The sequence below is a fragment of the Anticarsia gemmatalis genome, chromosome 20 (assembly GCF_050436995.1).
Source record: "Anticarsia gemmatalis isolate Benzon Research Colony breed Stoneville strain chromosome 20, ilAntGemm2 primary, whole genome shotgun sequence".
In the NCBI taxonomy this organism is placed as follows: domain Eukaryota; kingdom Metazoa; phylum Arthropoda; class Insecta; order Lepidoptera; family Erebidae; genus Anticarsia; species Anticarsia gemmatalis.
Genome location: NC_134764.1, coordinates 6,644,073 through 6,662,664, shown reverse-complemented (window position 1 = coordinate 6,662,664; position 18,592 = coordinate 6,644,073). Strand labels below are relative to the sequence as shown.

The following is an 18,592-nucleotide window of genomic DNA, read 5'->3' as shown; positions in this document are numbered from 1 at the left end:
TACTTTAAAATCTATACTTAATATTATAAAGCTGAAGAGTTTGTTTGTTTGTTTGTTTGTTTGAACACGCTAATCTCGGGAACTACTGGTCCGATTTGAAAAATTCTTTCAGTGTTAGATAGCCCATTTATCGAGGAAGGTTATAGGCTATATATCATCACGCTACAACCAATAGGAGCAGAGTAACAGTGAAAAATGTTACAAAGACGAGGAAAATTATGATTATCTTACGCAAGCGAAGTTGCGCGGGTCAGCTAGTACTTTATAAAGTTTGTTGGTAACTGTGGGTTCCTTTCTCGTTACCGAAGTATGTGACCAACTAGGACAGTGAGATCGCGAGCGATAAGAGCACTCTACTTTTAATCTCACGACAGATGCAGATGACACTTTACTCCGACTGTAGTTACGTCCGCGCGGTGAGACGGCTAGTGATAGATTAAAACCGCGCCTACGTTTTCGTGGGCTTTTATAGGCTAGTTTATGACGTAGTCAACTTATGTCACATATCTTAGGTGTCCAAATAACTTAAACAATTTCGCTACATCATCATAGTTAACAATTATTAGGTCCGGTTGGAAGATTTGCAGGGCGTGACGCGACGGCAAGGGGGAGGTATTGTGTTTCAATTGCCCGATTGATAGAGAACAATAAAAAAAGCCTCTGAACTGAAAAAGTCCTCTACGTTTAGTTTGCTTTCTAAAATATATTTTTGTTTTCAAGTTGTTTGGCGATACCTATAGCAAAACAATTTATTTAAACACGATGACTTTTATCCAAGAATCCTCACTACTTACTATTGTTTATTTTTATTAAGACACCATGAAGTAAATTAATCTGGTAATGTTAATAAGTAGGTTCCAGTTTTATGATTATGGTCTTAGACAAAAAATGGCATTAAAATAGAAATATTCAAAACAATATAAACATGAATTGTGACGTCAGATTAGTATCATGTGATACATAAGACAATAAATAAGTTCACAAGGAAATCCTCCCAACGAACATTTATTATTTGATCGCGTTAAATCACTTGCTTAAATACAAATGTGCTTTTTAATTGTTTTGCATAAAGTTTTCCGTCTAAAATAATGTTTGTAGATCATTTAAGATGATCACAAGAAACTGATAAAAAGGGAAATCATCACAATGACATTGCCATATTTTTATATTGTCTACGTAACTTAAAAAGATTAAAGAAATTGTAACGCAGAACTGCTTTTCATTAGCAATGTACTCTAAACTCCAAAGAATAAGTTGCGCTTAAAAAAATAACAGCATAAAAAAAAATATTTCGATTGGTAGATTTACTGCCATAATTATGCTATGGTTAGTCTGGTTGAACTAATACTTGGACATATTGGAATAGATTTCAACGGTCATGTTTATGCGATTATGTATAACCACTACGTTACCAAACCGTTAGATAACATTAAATTAAAAACTCAAGAGTAAATAGAGGCACTTATTCAAAACCAGCCCGTAAACAGTTACAAATTGTGAACGAAGATTTCATCGTCAGCCGTGTGGTCTAGCTAGTAAATTAAATACATTAATAGCCAGCCACACATTTTTTTATTAGCCGTTTAAAGCCCACTTCTCAGCACAGGCTTTCCATTTCTCCTTCCAAACATTTCTGCTCTGTGCCACATTTTCTGCCACGATAGACCAAGACTGCAAGGCCATCGCATCACATTATTACACTTATGGTATAATATACCTGAATAATTATAAAAAGTACTTGCAATATAAATTAATTAATATGTGATGTTTGTACAGGTGTCCGTTAATTAATAAATATTATGCAGCCGAATTGTGTCTGGCATTTCACTTTTTTGAGTCGAAAGTCATAATTGGAAGCAATAAATTTTGTATAAAAACTTCTTATATAATACTCGTTTAGATTTTTCTTTCGGACATACCTATACATGTTTATGCTATAACACTTGCAATACTTTTTCCAGGGTAAAAAATATGAGTGTTAATTCAGATTTTAAATTATCTGCGAACGTCATTTCAGCAAATTCTAATTTCATAACACTCTACACTCTATAGTTATTGCGTGAAAGAATTAAAAATATATCGTGAGTAAATAATAATATATGCTATCCAGTATCCATTGAACACATTTGTTTTCGATGACTACGTTTGAGAAAAAGGTTACCTAATATTGGCAGCATTAATCGTTCATTGGTCTCGATCTTTCCCTATTGATAAAAAGGCGTAAATTTATGTATGTATGGTAACTAACATCATGCTGTTGTATTAGGTGACGAAGATATCACTATGATTTGAGAGACATAGTATATAGTTATTTCTTAGGATAAAAAAGGACAAACATATTTGCTCTGTGTGAATTACTTCAAGACATGGGAATAAAACAAATATAACATTTTATGAAGTGAGAAAGCACCCTCCTTTTCTTTTAATTGCTTAGGTAAATGTATCTGCGTTTTTTGATGACCTATTGTCTTTCAAAACTATACTAGTCTGGTGACTTTAAAACTTGTTGAATATGAACTCTTTATACTTATTTTATCTAGGTCTCTAGGTTAGGTGACATAAACTTACCTTAATATGAGAAGTAACATTTTTCGTTGATTGGCGATTGCCGATTACTAAACGACAACTTATTTTCCGTTCTGTTTTTGCTGCCGGCTTAATCCTAAGGTGTCTTTTGGATAAGTAAATGCTAGTTGCCCCCATAAATACCAACAAAAAAAGGATATATCAACAGATAAATTAAATATAAGAACAAGCATTTCGTCTAACTGGGAAATCGAACTTGAGAACGAACCTTTTGGTCAGCAGTAGGTAATATTCACTAAGTATAAGGCAGTCCGGCAATATACATTTTTTTTTCAATTTAGTACCTAACTGACAGTCACCGTTAAGAAATGGCGACTAGACATACAGGAATGTAGTTATAATTCTTTTAAATTAACATAAAAACATGTGCCGTGCGATCTACATGATATGTAACTTTTTTGTTTCAATTGTGTTTGAACATAAACGCTAACTGTGAATTTGTAATAGCCCGTCGGTTCTTACTTGTGTTGGGAAGATGCGGAGAAACTTAGCTTTTATAAAATAACAACACAAAGATCTGGCGTTCATAGACTCTTGTTCTACCACCGCTGTACTACAGTTTTAAGCGCAAAAACATAGCAGAAGAACAGAAGGAAGACTTCAGCCTCGCGTATAACCCCACATCAAGATGTCGCTCATCAATTCACACACAGACATCGTAATACAACTATGTTGTAGTAGAAGGTCCCGGTTTTTAATATGGAGGTACCTTGGGTACTGTGTAAAAATAATGAAGCTAATTATTTAGAGCACATGTACCCGCGACCATTATTTGCAAATATTCCATGATATGGTCAATTTTTCATGCTCATATTATCTTAATACGCGTGTGAAACAAAATAAAAATAATTAAAATTAAATATAAAAATAATTCTTAACAAAAAGATTTACAGTTTTAATTTGTGTGAAGTCAGTCATGTGTTTCCTTCGTCCCAGTAATAATTAGCGATGTTCAAGTTAAAATAAAATTACCTCAGTAGCTTCTTTATATTCGACCAGAGCGTTAGGAAATACGAAATTTAGGCATTTATTTTCAAAAGTTCACTACAATTCTATGTATTTTTATACAGCGAACTGAACGATGTATAAATAATTAAATATGGCTGTTTTAATACAATTGATTGTGAATTAAAATCGCTGATATTAATCGCTTATTTGTATATTAAATAAATAATAAGTTGAAGGTAAAGTTGTGTATTAAAAAGTGTATTTACGTTAGATTTTGTCTTAACGTAGTGTTATACTTTGTGAGTGATTGTGACTGTCAGTGTCCCTGTGTACATAATGGCAAATAATTGGGTATGCAGATTATTATTTTTAATTATATTATATTATATGCACCAAATTCGGCTGGTTTCTCCCCTCTGAATAAGACATTAAACAATTCAGTACATGACAGATAGTCTCCGTGAGAGGTAATACCAGTCAGAGCGGTACGTTTGAGATATTTTTTTGACTCCCTCTGATATTTAAATGTGACATTACCTATGCGTGTCTCTACGGCTTTTGGAGTTAACCCACTATACCAATTTGGATGTAATTACGCTGAGTGAGCGATTTAAGGAAAAGAAGCCATCAAGAGCTTGCTTAGTACCAAGAACTCTACCATAACAGTGTTGAAAATCCCGTAAAATGTGGATGGAAATTGTGGCAATAAAGAAAATGGGATAAAATTATCTTTGTTAAACTCCGAAAAGTAGCAATTTTGATAATAATAAATCACTACCTGACACAATGTAATGGTAAAGACCTGTACTTTGCAAAATAATACCAAAAGGATCTACCTATCTAGGTATCAATTAAACCTTAGCGCCTTGTTAATTAATTAATCTTAAGAAAACGAGACGCGTTAAACACTGAATTTAGCGTAGAGAATATGTCCTGAGTGATGTGGAGGCAGACTGACCGGTAGTCGTCACGGTCATCAACCGTGATTGTACGTGATAACTACAAATTGTATGTTTTGCTCACACACCGTGCTCAAAAATCCTTGTACTTCTCTCCACTTGCTCTGTTCTGCAAGACGGCCTAGTAAATTCAAGGCTTAAGTGGGTTCGATTCACTAAATTTGCTAATTTTATAAGGTGCAAGCCATGTGCATACGTTAAACGAAGACAACTTATGCGCAAACGTTGCTTAACTTATTAGTAGAACTAGCTGACCCGTGCGGCTCCGCTCGCGTGAATTTCGTACTGTTGCTTATTCGTTTGAGCACGCGAATTGCGAAGCACTCGATACACCTACACATAAAAATGTTAACAACTCTTTTGTCATCTAATGGTTTTTTACGAAAGGGACCCGAAAGGCACACAATGTGACACAGGCTCAGGCAGGCCTGATTTCCTGTGGTTACCTTCTTTTCTGCTCTCGTCTGTATCCGTAGCAGTTTACAGTGTAAAATATAATAGATTGGCCATTGCTTACCCGTCTGGATTCAGAATATTATTATAGGTCCTATCTGCGCCGGAGCTCTTCAGACGCGTAATAATGTATACTTGCGATGATACGTCCGAAACCGCGTAACCCGTAATTATTTTTTATACTACTTTTATATCATCCGTTGTTTATTTTTTAAAACTTACCACATAGTCTGTTTCATAGCTATCCAATTTATTTCCTTAATGCAACCAATTAATTTGGTTATGTGATTCGAACAACAACGCCATCTGTCAGTTGCGGCGAACAACGACAACAAACGAAATTACTCGGTTTGCCATCTAGGATATCCCGATCGCACCGGACCCACGTAAACCAACATTTTTGTGTAATATATCATACAACATTTATGTTTGAAAATCTTATAAATGTATAGCATGTTTCAAAGGTATTTTTTTTACAATAAAGCCATCAAAATTAATTAATTAGAAAAAACATGCTTTGTTGCGGTTTATAACGCCATTGGTGCGAACAACAGGTATCGATACGGCAGGCGCCGCGTTAACTTTATGCGAATGTTGTGAAATGGATTGTAACGCCATCTATGGTCTCTATAGGGAAACGCAGGTTCAAACGATTTCTACGTATATTTTTCAATTTTCTAAAAATCTTTTAGATTTTATGCTATAAAAAGTATCCTAGAAATTGCTCCACTACTTATTCTATGCATATACCAAATTTCAGTGCATTCTATCCGGTAGTTTTTACGTGATAGCGACACATACAGACGGAGGACAGACAGACAGACAGACAGACAGAAAAGAAAATTATAAATTGCAGATTCGGTATCAGTATCCGTTACTAAACATCCCCCATTGGTTTTTTTTTAAATATATTCAATGTACAGAATTGACCTCTCTACAGATTTATTATAAGTATAGATATAGATATAAAACATATCTAAAGGTATCGCCAAACGTCTCCCTCTGCATTTCTTCTCAGGCGGGCCTAAAAATCGGTTATTATTATCACTATTATGTAGCAAAATTCTTCAAGTTGTTTAGGGGCATCTTTAAGTAGTCGTAGTATATAGTAGAAGCAAAGCACAGACGCAACGCAACTCTTTACAAGACACCATGATGCGTGCTGCCTGCTGTCTTAGGTTAGCTCTACGAACGAATCGATTTAAACTATAGAGTCAAATGACAAACTAACTGATATTTGCTATTGGTATGTATTGTCTTGCAAGAATGTCGGTAGGCAGATAGTCGTAATCGACACGGTGGTCCTGTATGACAAGATGAATTGAAGTTACTGAAGTAAGGAAAGATTGCAGGGATCGTAGTAAGTGGCGCTCTTTGGTCTTATCTCAGCCTGCCTCTACGATATAAAGAAAGGATTCATTTATATCCCTACGTATTTACTACGTCAATTTTCTGTACATTAAATCTAAACACATGTAACTTAAAAACTTACCTAAATGATATTAACAATAATATATGACATCATTATATAACTATAATACGTAATAATGAAAGGTAATATTTCCATGCCATTCCACTGTTAGCACAAGTGCAGTGAATATTTATTACTACGTTCTTGTTTGATGTCATGTCAAAAATTGCAGTTACATATTTTCCCCTATTGTTGTACCTACCTACCTATTTGCCTTTACTATTTATTTACCATTATTATGTATCATCGATATCTATAAATAGAGTTATTATTACATTTTCCTTCAAATAGATGAATGCAACAGCTGATCATACGATGAAGCAGTTATTCAGAAGGTTCCCTGGACAAGTGCGGGTTGGGTACTTTGCTCACCTTCAAGAACATAACTCTAAGACTTGTAATAGCATCACGATGATTTTCTTTACCGGTAGAAAAAATTCTTATTATTTCATACACTTACAGTCAACTTGGGTAACTTTGAATCATTTGGGTAACATTGATTATTTTTTCATATGAAACCAACACAATTGATAAAAGTTTGCAAAACTAAAATGAATCTTTATCAATTGTATTGGTTTCATAAGAAAAAATAATCGAAACTAGTTCAAATTCCCACGTTCAATATTACCCCAATGATTCAAAGGTACCCAAGTTGACTGTACACATAACTTTAAAAACTTTTCTTTCACAACTTATTAGTAGAATCTTGAAGAGGAACTCGTGGCTAAGTAACAACACCCGCGCAGATCGATCTCTGATAAAGCTACGACGTTTTTTCGTCCACATTCAGAGTTCCTCCGTGTTTCAGAAGGCACGTTAAATCGTGGATCCCGGCAGCTCTTTTTTAAAATTCTCTGGCAGTCGTTAACAGTAGTAAGAAGCTTGAAAATCTGACAACCAGTTTAACCAAGGGCAGTCGAGTCTAATCATGTTATAACCGAGGTAGCTTAGGTAACTCGGTAATGGTGGCACGATAGGCAGTCGTTCTATGCCAAATACTTGTTTTCAGCCGCATCCGGTGGGACTGAAAACCGACTCCAACGGAGTTGAAAGAAAAGCTACGCTGCTGGTGATGAAGTATGTCATGTTAGTCAGTAAGAGTGCATTCTCGCCGTTAAACTAATAAGTTTGGCGAGTATAAAATTTAAGGTTAAGATTAAGGTTAAGGTTAATTGTAAAAGTACAATAAATAAATAAATGAATTATAGAATTCAAATACCTAGGAACAAAATGAACTGTCCTTGTCCACTCTGTGCTTTTTTATCCACTTATTGTTTATACAAATGTGACTTGATAAATAATGATCCGTCTCGAATGCCGGAGGAAAGTTATTATTTGGAAATTTGCATCGAGACTGTTCTGTATATTAATTTTATCGCATTAATTCACCATATCCGAATGCAGAGCGCGGAAAATGGTTGCTTTTTTATTGCAAGCTATAGGTGAGCCAACAAGAATTTCACTTGAACAAATAATTTACAGTAAGTTGATATTTTATTGTATCAATTTTATTACAAATTTGCATTTCAAATTAGGTAATAACATTAAAGGCCAGATGTGGATAATGTCGTTACTTGTAGATTACACATCCACGTTTGTACATATACATTTTATATTACTACAATCACGTATGTACCCCGTGTTCGTATCCCATAACCTGTTTAAGCAAGCACACAATATCAACTACCTAATCGTCTCGAACAAATTCAAAATCTCGAATCCCTATGATTACAGCACAGACACTTTAAAAGCCTTGAGTTAATTTAAGACATAGGTTCGCAAACTTTTGGGACTACCGTCCTTTTACAAGGAAACATTTTCCGCACCTTTACTTTACAGTAATATCAATTTTACTTCTTTCTGTAATTTATCAGTTGGTTTAGGACCCGCTACCGCCCCACGAGAAGCTCTGGAGCCTGCTAGGGGACGCAGAAAATAAAAATACTTTTCATGGCGAAAGTCTCGCGCTTTATGTTGTCTTAAAATCTTGTGGCTTTCCGTCTTCCTTCTAACATCTTACACTCTTTACTTACTTTTTATAGGCAACTTACAGTCAAAACTTCTTATGATTCGCGTTCACTGTTTAGCCAAGATTTTTAAAGATCTAATCTAAATCCGATATAAAGCGTACTTAATTAGGTAATGTTATTTATTATATCTTAATAAAATATTCTCTTAAACTCTGCAGGTGTTGCAAGCTACCTAGGAAAGGACTTAAAAAGGATAAATAAAATGAGTTTCATTTTAATAAAAATCGTTGTCAAAGTCAGTACAAGTAATAAAATATTCTGAAAAAAGAATTATTAATAATAAATAACTATGTTTTAATTTGGCGTGAAAACTGTCGAAATATTGTGAAATAATAATTTACGGGTAAATTGGAAAATCGACATTTTGTAAAACACCTTTTAATTACAAAAGTGAACAACCTTATAAACATTAACGTTTAACGATAACGTTTTAACGATATTATTATGTACCTGATAATCTATGGTGTGTAGGTAGAAAATAAATAAAGTCTTCTACTAGAACATTTTCATACATTTCAGACTTTTCATATATTACAAATACAGTTTTACATGTGGAAAATTTCCCCTTATAAATTCATTGTAAAGTTAGTGGTCAAACTAGTACCAAAAGTGTTCATGACGTAAAGCCCTTTGGCATGGCTTGATTGTTATCTCAATTGATAACAACCGGAACCGGCTTTTCACGTGGCCTTCAAAGCACGTAGACGCATAACTCACTAAGCGACCACCAATCTATAGAATGTCCTCGCTAAGGGTTCCTTTACCCACAGATCGTTTATGAACCGGTAATGGCAACTGGCTATGACTTAAGCCAAGTTAATATTTTCGTGTGGGATCAAAGGATTTACTTAATGACGGTGCAAATACTGCATACTGCAATACTACGTACACCCTGCAATTTTGCATAATCATGGAAAATCGTTATCAAAACCAAATTTTAATTAGAAGAGCTTTATTTAAATGACAGTTAGAATTGTTATCGTTTATCTGTGTTTGTATATTATCTGCGGCATCATCACACATTTCATTGGACAGCTAAGAAAACATCTGCATACTGTTGATCTTGATAAGTATATAAAGTTTGGGCTTTCATTCTAGTGCTTCAGTCACCTGCGAACCATAAGAAGTTTCGGTAGAAATTTCTTCTACTGAAAACTTCGGTTGCTAATTTTGTAAATTAATTTAGTAGGGCTTCTGAAGCAAATACTTAATTATCAAGATGATTCTTTCAGCACAGGTGAGTTTAATTATTGGCTACAGTTTCAGTTTGGTATATCTTGGCAGTTTTACCTAGGGGTATTGCGATATAACCCAGGTCCGATAGGCAGTCGCTCCATGTAAAGTACTGGTATTCAGCTGCATCCGGTAAAACTGAGAGCCAACTCCAACATAGTTGGAAAAAAAACTAGGTTGACGACGTGTTTCAGTTTTGTAAAAATAAACCAAAATTCGTAAACTATACAGTTGTATAAATAAAATTTAATAATTTATGTACTCGTATTTCACTAGTAGTTACGGAATAAAACCCACATTAGGGTATCAATAAAATAAAATAGACGTTTTGATAAAAGTACTTATCTATAAAAAACAAAATATTTAAAATCACTTAACTGTATTATGTAAAAGACAACCACGTTCAAGGTATAGTAATAAAGGTGGAAGCCACGCTACTACCACTGCGAAGCGAAGGTTTGATTCCCAGTGATACAAAAAAATATGGTTTCCCACAAAATCAAATCTGGATTGTATATTCACAACGCTACGCCTATAAGTAATAACGCTGCAAATAAGTAAATATAATACATTTTGCATACAGAATTGCGGGTGTCCCATAATACAAGAGGGACCGTCAGTCACCAGCTCGCCGATATGCGGGCAGTTCTTATTCATGATGCTCATCGAGAGCTACCTGTGGGGCCGCTGCGACATCTCCACTCCGTGCAAGAGGCTCGAGTCAGAAGTACCCACTGGAGCGTACGATTACATCGTGGTCGGCGCTGGTTCGGCCGGATCCATCGTTGCTGGTAGACTTAGCGAAAATCCACGTGATTCCGTAAGTACAATTTTTTTTTTTTGCATTTAGTAGTGTTAAATTCGGAAAATAAATAACAAATGTTATTTAATTTAAGTTTATTTAAATGTCCGACTAGAAGATCGGACTAACGGGCTCTCGGTATTGACAAAGTCAATCCTCAGGTAACGTTGCTTAAAACGCAAACTAATTTTCTTATACTAATTGCTTCTGTAGAAACAAAATATTTTCAAAATTTTGTTGAAACTTGCTAAGGACCAATCCGATAGTACCTAGTCATTTATTTTTTACAAAGCAAGTTATAAAGTGCCAAATTTCGAAGTGTTATTGCTATTCCCAAGTGCCACAAAAATTAATCTTTCATGGAATAATACATTTTAACAATCTTATTATCCAGGTCCTGTTGCTGGAAGCGGGTGGCCAAGAGCCATTAGCATCTCGCGTGCCCTCGTTCTACAGGTCATTCTGGAACCACGATGAGATAGACTGGAAGTACCGCACTCAACCAGGCAACTACTGCCTTGACCAGGGCGGCCGCTGTGTTTGGCCAAGAGGAAAAGTCATGGGTACGTAAAATACTTTAAAGACTGTTTTTGTAACTATAAAGAACTAGCTTTTACCCGTGACCTCGTCCGCCACCTGAAAGTAGCCTATGTCCTTTCTCGGGTATCAAAATATCTCCAAACCAAATTTCATGCATTTTGGTTCAGTAGTTTAGGCGTGATTGAGTAACAGACAGACAGATAGAGTTACATTAGCATTTATAATATAAGTATGGATGTAAGTGGCTGCAAAAAACAGTTGAGTAAACGATCAGCGTATACTAGACAATATAACAAACAAAAAAGTCATGCTTGAGTGTTTTAGCACGCAAACAATTTGTGTAAAGAGATGATCCTAAATGGCAAACAATAAACGCAATTTGGAAGTCCATAATAGATGCTCTTGCCAGTAGATATCGCAAAATAACGTTAAAACATACATTTTAAATCCGCATTACTGTCTTACTGCTACCACTGGTTGGGCCTTGAGTCCTCCATGCTAAAGAATTGCGGCTTTAAATCGACACTAATATCATAAAGCTAAAGAGTTTGTTTGTTTGAACGCGCTAATCTCAGGAACTACTGGTGCTAATTGAAAAAATATTTTACTGTTGGATAGCCTATTTATTTAGGAAGGCTATGGGCTATATAACATCACGCTACGACCAACAGGAGCAGAGTACCAGTACAAAATATTACAAAAACGGGGAAATATATGACCCATTTCTCTCTTATATTAGTTAATAATTGATGCCAGGACGCAAGTTGAAGTCTTTCTTCGTTTTGTTTAAGGTGGAACAAGTGTTCTAAACGGTATGATGTACCACCGCGGCCACGCGGCTGACTACAAGGCCTGGGTGGAAGCCGCCAACAGCACTGACTGGTCTTGGGAGGCTCTGCAACCGTTCTTTGACATGACTGAAGGCAATAAGGAAATTGGCACTCTTGTCAGTGGGGAACATCATTCAGCTACCGGACCTCTGCCAGTACAAAGGGTAACGCATTTTTTTACTAATGAGTAAAGACTAGGTAGTGAATTGATGTTGATTTACGAAAATATCAATACCTAATCTATTTATGAGAGTCTCCAATTATTTCTGGACTGAATTCCATGAATTTACTGTACGAACGCAAATGAAAATGCCGGGAGGAAACGCTCTGGAGAGATATATATGTTACTGTAAAAGCCCGAACTGTGGTAAATCCTAAGATTTTCCGGTAAAACCTAAGATTTACCAACTCTCAATGGTAAAAGTCCGAACTAGCCAGAGTTTAAAAACTATGTTACGATATATAAAAAAATCCTCCTTCATAACTATGTTTCTAACTATTTCACGGTATAATTATATACTGTGGCATAGTTATAGAGAAGGAGTTTTGGGCAAAGCGACATGGGTAGGTTAGGTTAGAAGGCTAAGGTGGGAGCGAGCGAAGCGAAGCTCCCACCTTAGCCTTCGTGGTTATTTTTTTTTAACCACCCAGAAGGAGGAGCCCCGCGAAGCGGGGCTCCGGCGACATCTCGCCATCATCAAGTGAATATAGGTAAAAGTTCGAAATAAAAGAATTGTTCGGACTTTTACCATTGCGAGTTGGTAAATCTTAGGTTATACCGGAAAATCTTAGGATTTACCACCGTTCGGGCTTTTACAGTAACATATACACGGGTCATATCGGTATTGTCTTACAAAAAGATTAGGTGCATAACACTCGTAACCAGCGGTCCTGTAAGACAAGATTTATGTACGTGAATGAGGCAAGGGAAGTTTGTTAGGATCGTACCAAGTCACGTTCACTGGTCTCCGCCTATCCTTATGGAAAAAGGAGTGTAATATGTATGTAATTTCATGAAAAATCGTTCAGTTGTTTAGTCGCGAAAACGAACCAGACAGATAGGTACAGACTTCAGGATTTATGACATGAGATAGGAACAGCAAATATACATTATTGAAGCACATAATACTTACTTATGTATTGTATATTTTAGACTTACATTTTCGTCTTTTAAATCTTAAGTAACTAAATTTCTGACCATTGTAATTTACCAAGTCTTTACATTACACTTATATCATCAACTCACTTTGCATGGATTATAAATTAAATGCCATAAATACATTCGCATACATTGTTTGTTAAAACATGTTCTTTTGTGTTCAAATTTACTTTGTAAAACTGAATACACAATTGAATATGTATATTATTGTATATTAATAATTTCTAAAGTTGTTGCGAAATTAATTACACTACATTCTTTCATCTTTTACATGTATCCTTATTTATCCTTATCATGTATTTTTAGGCATGCAAGGTTTTATCACGATGTTTCACTTCACCGTTAGAGCCAGTGACAATTATTTCTAAAACATACATAACTTCGAAAAGTCATTGGTCTGTTGCCTCGGGTTCGAACCATCAACCACTTACGTGGAAGGTGCGAACTTATACCACCCCACTGCTTGCTACTATTACTGACAATGGAAAAAATATATTTACAAGACTGCAACTGCGACGCAGAGGAGGGTTGAATTGAATGAAAAATTGAATGTTTTGTCTTATGAAAGATGTTTTGTTTGCAGTTCAACTACCAACCACCTCAAGCGGGTCTATTGGTTAAGGCGCTCGAACAAGCAGGGCTCCCGATCATCGAAGACATGAACAATCCGGACACACCCGAAGGTTTCACATTTGCGCAGACTTTCAACGAGTTAGTATAAATAATATCACTTACTATTATATCCATATCGAGGATAAAGGTGCAAGGGTAAAGGAAAAACGTATTTTAGCTGAATGGGAAACCCGTCTCAAATATTGACTTTGAAAATTCACAAATTCAACTTAGCTAATGTTCACGTGGTATAATTAACAGCAAAAGCAACTGCAAAAGTACCTACGATTGCAATTTTTCTGTTTATATGTCGGCAAATGTGTGAGGTTTTTAAATTTTCATTAGAATATTTACCACAGGAGCCTTTAGTTCACATGCACCGTATTAATATAGGTACAATGTAGAAGTGAATATCTTCTTTTGAAAGTTTATAAGGTGTAATATAACAACATTGTTTATCAACAGGAATGGTCAACGTTACACCACGGCGCGTGCCTTCTTGTTGCCGAAGTCGGAGCGACCCAACCTGACCATCACAATGAATGCACGCGTCTCCAGAATCATCTTCAAGGCGAACAAAGCTGTGGGTATCGAGTATATTGATGCTCAAGGCAATGTGAGAACTGTACGCGCTAACAAAGAGGTAAATATAAATATTTCCTTTTTTTAAAAAAAGACAACTCCCGCACTAAGATTGGCTCTTGTGGCGCGAGGACTTTTGCAAACACACGAACAACAGACACAAATTACAACCAGACCCAAATCAACTATTTGTCAATCGCACAAATAATTGTCCCGTGTGGAAATCGAACTCACGACCTCCCGAAGCAGTGGTTGCCGCGTGCAGCTTCAACACCGCGCCACGGAGGTCGTCAGACACTAGTGAACCCACTTCACTTATGTTTATATCTACATATGTTAACCTGCAGTAGTTCCGCTTTAGGAACGTTCGTAACGCTCCTATAAATAGGATTAAAACGCAAAGTTGGCCGGAGTATTGCATTCCAGGCGGCACATTTCCCATCACGTAGGTCTAATACGGGACAGCGGACATACTATATATAATGCAACGTTGCAAATCATTCAAACCTGATATCATATATTATGTGAAATGGTCTTTGATAAGCTTCGAATCCAAAGATTTAATAGTCAATAGGTACACAATTTTGAATAAAAGATTCTAGCCACCTTTCCTCCAGGTTTCAAAATCTAAATGCACAACAATATAAAAAAATAAGTAGACCTACCTATGTAACAATAATTAATCCTATAGATCGAGCTTTTAAAGGCTTGAGGACATTGTCAGAATATTTCGCACAGTAAAAGCAAGACACGTTAAAAACGTTTGCTCAGTTAAAAACCTTCCACAATATTTCAGGTGATCCTCAGTGCAGGAGCATTGAACAGTCCCCAGATCCTCATGTTGTCTGGAGTCGGACCAAAGACTACTCTGAACAGCTTCAACATCCCGGTACTGACCGACCTGCCCGTAGGTCAGAACTTGAGGAACCACATCGGCGTGACCGTCTACTACCTGCTTAAAAACTTCAACAACACAGCTACTCTTAACTGGAACGCTTTTACGGAGTACATATTGACTAGAGGAGGTCCTATGAGCAGCACTGGAATGACTCAGGTATTTATACTTTTAATTATATTATAATTATTTTACTCGCGTCGTTTTATTCAGAAATATGTAGTAGTGTCCTAACTCCTTACTAGGACTATAGTACCTATATCTCCCAGCCAAGTTTTAAATAGGTAACTCACATAACCGTTTTGAAAATTAGGACAAACAAAACATCACACTTACGTTTTTTATATCAAACTGGAATTCATGAAGTTCCCAAAGCACTCGCTCTTGTTCTGAAAGGAGGAGACCCATGCCGCAACAGAGTGGGACATTAATGGTTTAATTGTAACACATGAAATTAGCAGTAAGAAACCGAATAGCACAATGTCCCACCCGAGAATCGAGCCGAGATCTCGTGATCAGCAGTCAGGGTAAATAGAAAAGTAGATATCTACTGCGTGACTAGATTTCGAGACATGATAACGAAGATCGGAAGTACGATACGTCTATGTTTTGGTTTGATAACGGCTCACGAGTGTGATGTCAAAACTATGTGATTTTTGCTAATCATTGTGATGTCACGGCGAGACAGAATATCATTAGGATGACAAAGCAGAATATAGAACAAAATCTCTACGAGAAGTAAGTTGAGGGATTGATAGGATTACTCTCTATCAGTATTTGTGTATATTTAGATCATTTTTATCTTAATTGTAAATGTTGTGCAACACTGTCTCAGAGGTCCGGGTAGAGTACGCGACTGTTGATAACGAGGTTTTCTGATCGATTCTCGAGTCAGGCAAGAGTTAATTTTTCGAATATTAAACTCTCGTTGCTTGATTTCACCTACAGGGTATATAAAATCACGCTTCTACTAACATTTTGGGGTTAACAAGCGTATCTATCTAATGTTATAAAATGATCTATAATGCTACAGATTACTGGTCTCCTATACTCGAGCCTGGCTGACAGGAGCCTCAAACAACCAGACCTGCAGTTCTTCTTCAACGGCCTGTACGCGGAGTGCTCCAAAACGGGAGCTATCGGAGAATCTGTGTCTGACTGCCCCTGGGCCGGATATAATATCACGTAAGTTGTTTAACACACTTGCTTAAAATCATGATGAAAATAAAGCTTGTTTTCGTAAGTCAATAAGTGAATCATAGTCTTAATATGTATATGTAAATAGCTATGGCGTTCTATATCTTTAGATAAGATCAATCTACTTTTTAAATATGCTCATCAATTTATGCATATTTCGTTATTAATTAATTTATTGTTGTCTAATAACTCAACAATTTCTCCCATAATACTCCTAATAGCCGAATTTAACTAAGTATTAAAATCTTTATCATATACCCAACTATATTTTTACATCACAACTGCTTATTTTAACTGCGGGACAATAATGTGTGCGAGAAGGATAAGCAGAATTAACAAAAAGCCTAGGAAAAGGACACGAAAGTTAAGAAATTCTTCAATAAAACTCTCTTTTGTTTTCAGTGCCAACGCCGTGTCACTCCTGCCCCGCAGCGTGGGCTACTTGACGCTGAACTCCACCGACCCGTTCGACGCGCCGCTCTTCTACGCCAACTACTACGACCACCCCGAAGACATGGTCATGGTGAAAGACGCGCTGCTTTACTTGAGAAACTTGACTTACACTGAGGTGAATATTTAACTTTACAATACGCTTTACAGTTAAATGCTAAACTAGTTCATTTTGTTGATATTTAGCATGGTCATCTAGTCGAGAATCAGGCCAAACGAATCGGAAAGATATTATTCTAGTGACAAGCAGTCTGCTTGGCTGCCTCCGTGGCGCAGTGGTTTTGGTCACCATGACGCTACCATTGCATCGGTCGTGGGTTCAATTCACACACGGAACAATTATTTTTGCGATCCACAAATCGTATCTGGTTATATACTTTGTGTCCGTTTGTCTGTTTTGTAAACATCCCCGCGACACAAGAGCAACTCTTAGTGCGGGAGTTGTCTATTTCAAAGAAAAGGTATTAAAATATTACTTCTATTTCAGGTAGCACAAAACCTATTGAAGGTGGAACTAGACACGACTTACACGAAGGAGTGTGACGCAGCCGCCGCGGCCTGGACAGACGAGTGGATGGAGTGCATGGCGCGAGTAAACACCGACCCTCAGAACCATCAGCTCGGCACCACGGCCATCGGCTCCGTCGTCGATAACGAACTTAGAGTGTACAACCTACAAAGTAATTACTTACCTAACTAATTAGTCTTTACCATTTTAGACCGAGAGAGCAATTTTCAACTCAAACGCAGTTAAAATAAGATCTCTTTTTGTAATATGCAAAATCGTTTGCAGAAAGCATTATCTTTTAACAAAAGTTGATGTTATTTGAGACGAAACCTTAATTAGTAACCATGAAAAATTGCTCTGCCCGCAAATTATATTTTGCCGTAGGTATTTGATTTTAGCATTAATTAGGCGCCTGTTATTTTGTATTTTTTGTATGTTTATGGTAACGTCTTCAAGAAAAGCTTTACCTACCTATGGTATGCATTTTCGTTATTCCGAATAATAATAATTATGATATTTATGTAAGTCCTAATTCATTCTAATTTATTCAACTTTATAAGCAGTTTCTTAAATGATAACTCTTATTTTCAGACTTGCGCGTGTGCGACGCGGGTTCCATACCAGCGCTGATGACTGGCAACCCTCAAGGAGCCATCATGGCCGTGGCCGAGAAATGCGCACACCTCATCAAACAAACATGGAAACCTAAACGTTTCTAACTCAAAGGAATAATATGATCTTATTATAGTTTATATTTATATTAACGACCTGCTCCGTCTTCACCCGAATTACCTACACCGGTGAGGCATCCATAGCTAGTTGCGATCAGTGAACGATTTGTGGGTTAAGCAACCCTTGGCGCGGTCATTTAGATGGGTGTCCTCATACTGGGCTTTTGTGCTTCGAGGGCACGTAAAAGAGTTGGTAAAGGTAACAGTCATTAAGCCACGTCAAAGGCATTCGGGCGGCTTGAACAACTTTGACGCTAGCTTGACTAACCATACGATATGAGATGATCTATATCGCAACGGACTTGCCTAAATAAATTATAGGCAAACTAAATCCTTTCTCGGGAATTGCACTATCTATTGGTGAAAACCTCATGAAAATCCGTTAAGTAGTTTTTGTGTTTATTGCGAACGAAGTGACGCGGCGGGCCATTTTGTTTTATATTATGTAGTGATAGTGATGTATGTATAATAGCATTTATCAATAAATGATTGTTAATATTACTTTTTGTCTTATTCATAGTTTTAAAAACAACTCATTAATTTACGCTCTAAAAGCGTTACCCACATACATGCTTGTACTGGTATTATAACGCAGTCTAATTTAAA

At 36.5% G+C, this 18,592-nt stretch overlaps 1 protein-coding gene across 2 annotated transcripts; it reads left to right on the top strand.

Moving 5' to 3' along the window:
- The first annotated feature begins 3,547 nt into the window (after positions 1 to 3,547).
- LOC142981712 (glucose dehydrogenase [FAD, quinone]-like) lies at positions 3,548 to 18,487 on the top strand. Of its 2 annotated transcripts, none has more exons than XM_076127796.1 (11): positions 3,548 to 3,885; positions 10,264 to 10,500; positions 10,877 to 11,045; positions 11,814 to 12,016; positions 13,595 to 13,722; positions 14,089 to 14,266; positions 15,002 to 15,259; positions 16,134 to 16,285; positions 16,700 to 16,865; positions 17,235 to 17,427; positions 17,847 to 18,487. In XM_076127796.1, exons 1-11 carry the CDS (start codon positions 3,871 to 3,873, stop codon positions 17,972 to 17,974), a joined length of 1,827 nt encoding a protein of 608 aa, XP_075983911.1. In that variant the 5' UTR covers positions 3,548 to 3,870; the 3' UTR covers positions 17,975 to 18,487. The 2 variants fall into 2 exon arrangements, with proteins under 2 accessions (XP_075983911.1, XP_075983910.1); XM_076127795.1 differs by lacking the exon at positions 3,548 to 3,885 and adding an exon at positions 9,534 to 9,684.
- Positions 18,488 to 18,592: the final 105 nt, after the last annotated feature.

What these genes read in the sequence shown, in the direction of transcription:
- LOC142981712 (XM_076127795.1), top strand. An exon ending in GCCAAGAGGAAAAGTCATGG is followed by an intron (nt 11,046 to 11,813) that starts GTACGTAAAATA and finishes GTTTTGTTTAAG; the next exon opens with GTGGAACAAGTGTTCTAAAC. An exon ending in CTGTACGCGCTAACAAAGAG is followed by an intron (nt 14,267 to 15,001) that starts GTAAATATAAAT and finishes ACAATATTTCAG; the next exon opens with GTGATCCTCAGTGCAGGAGC.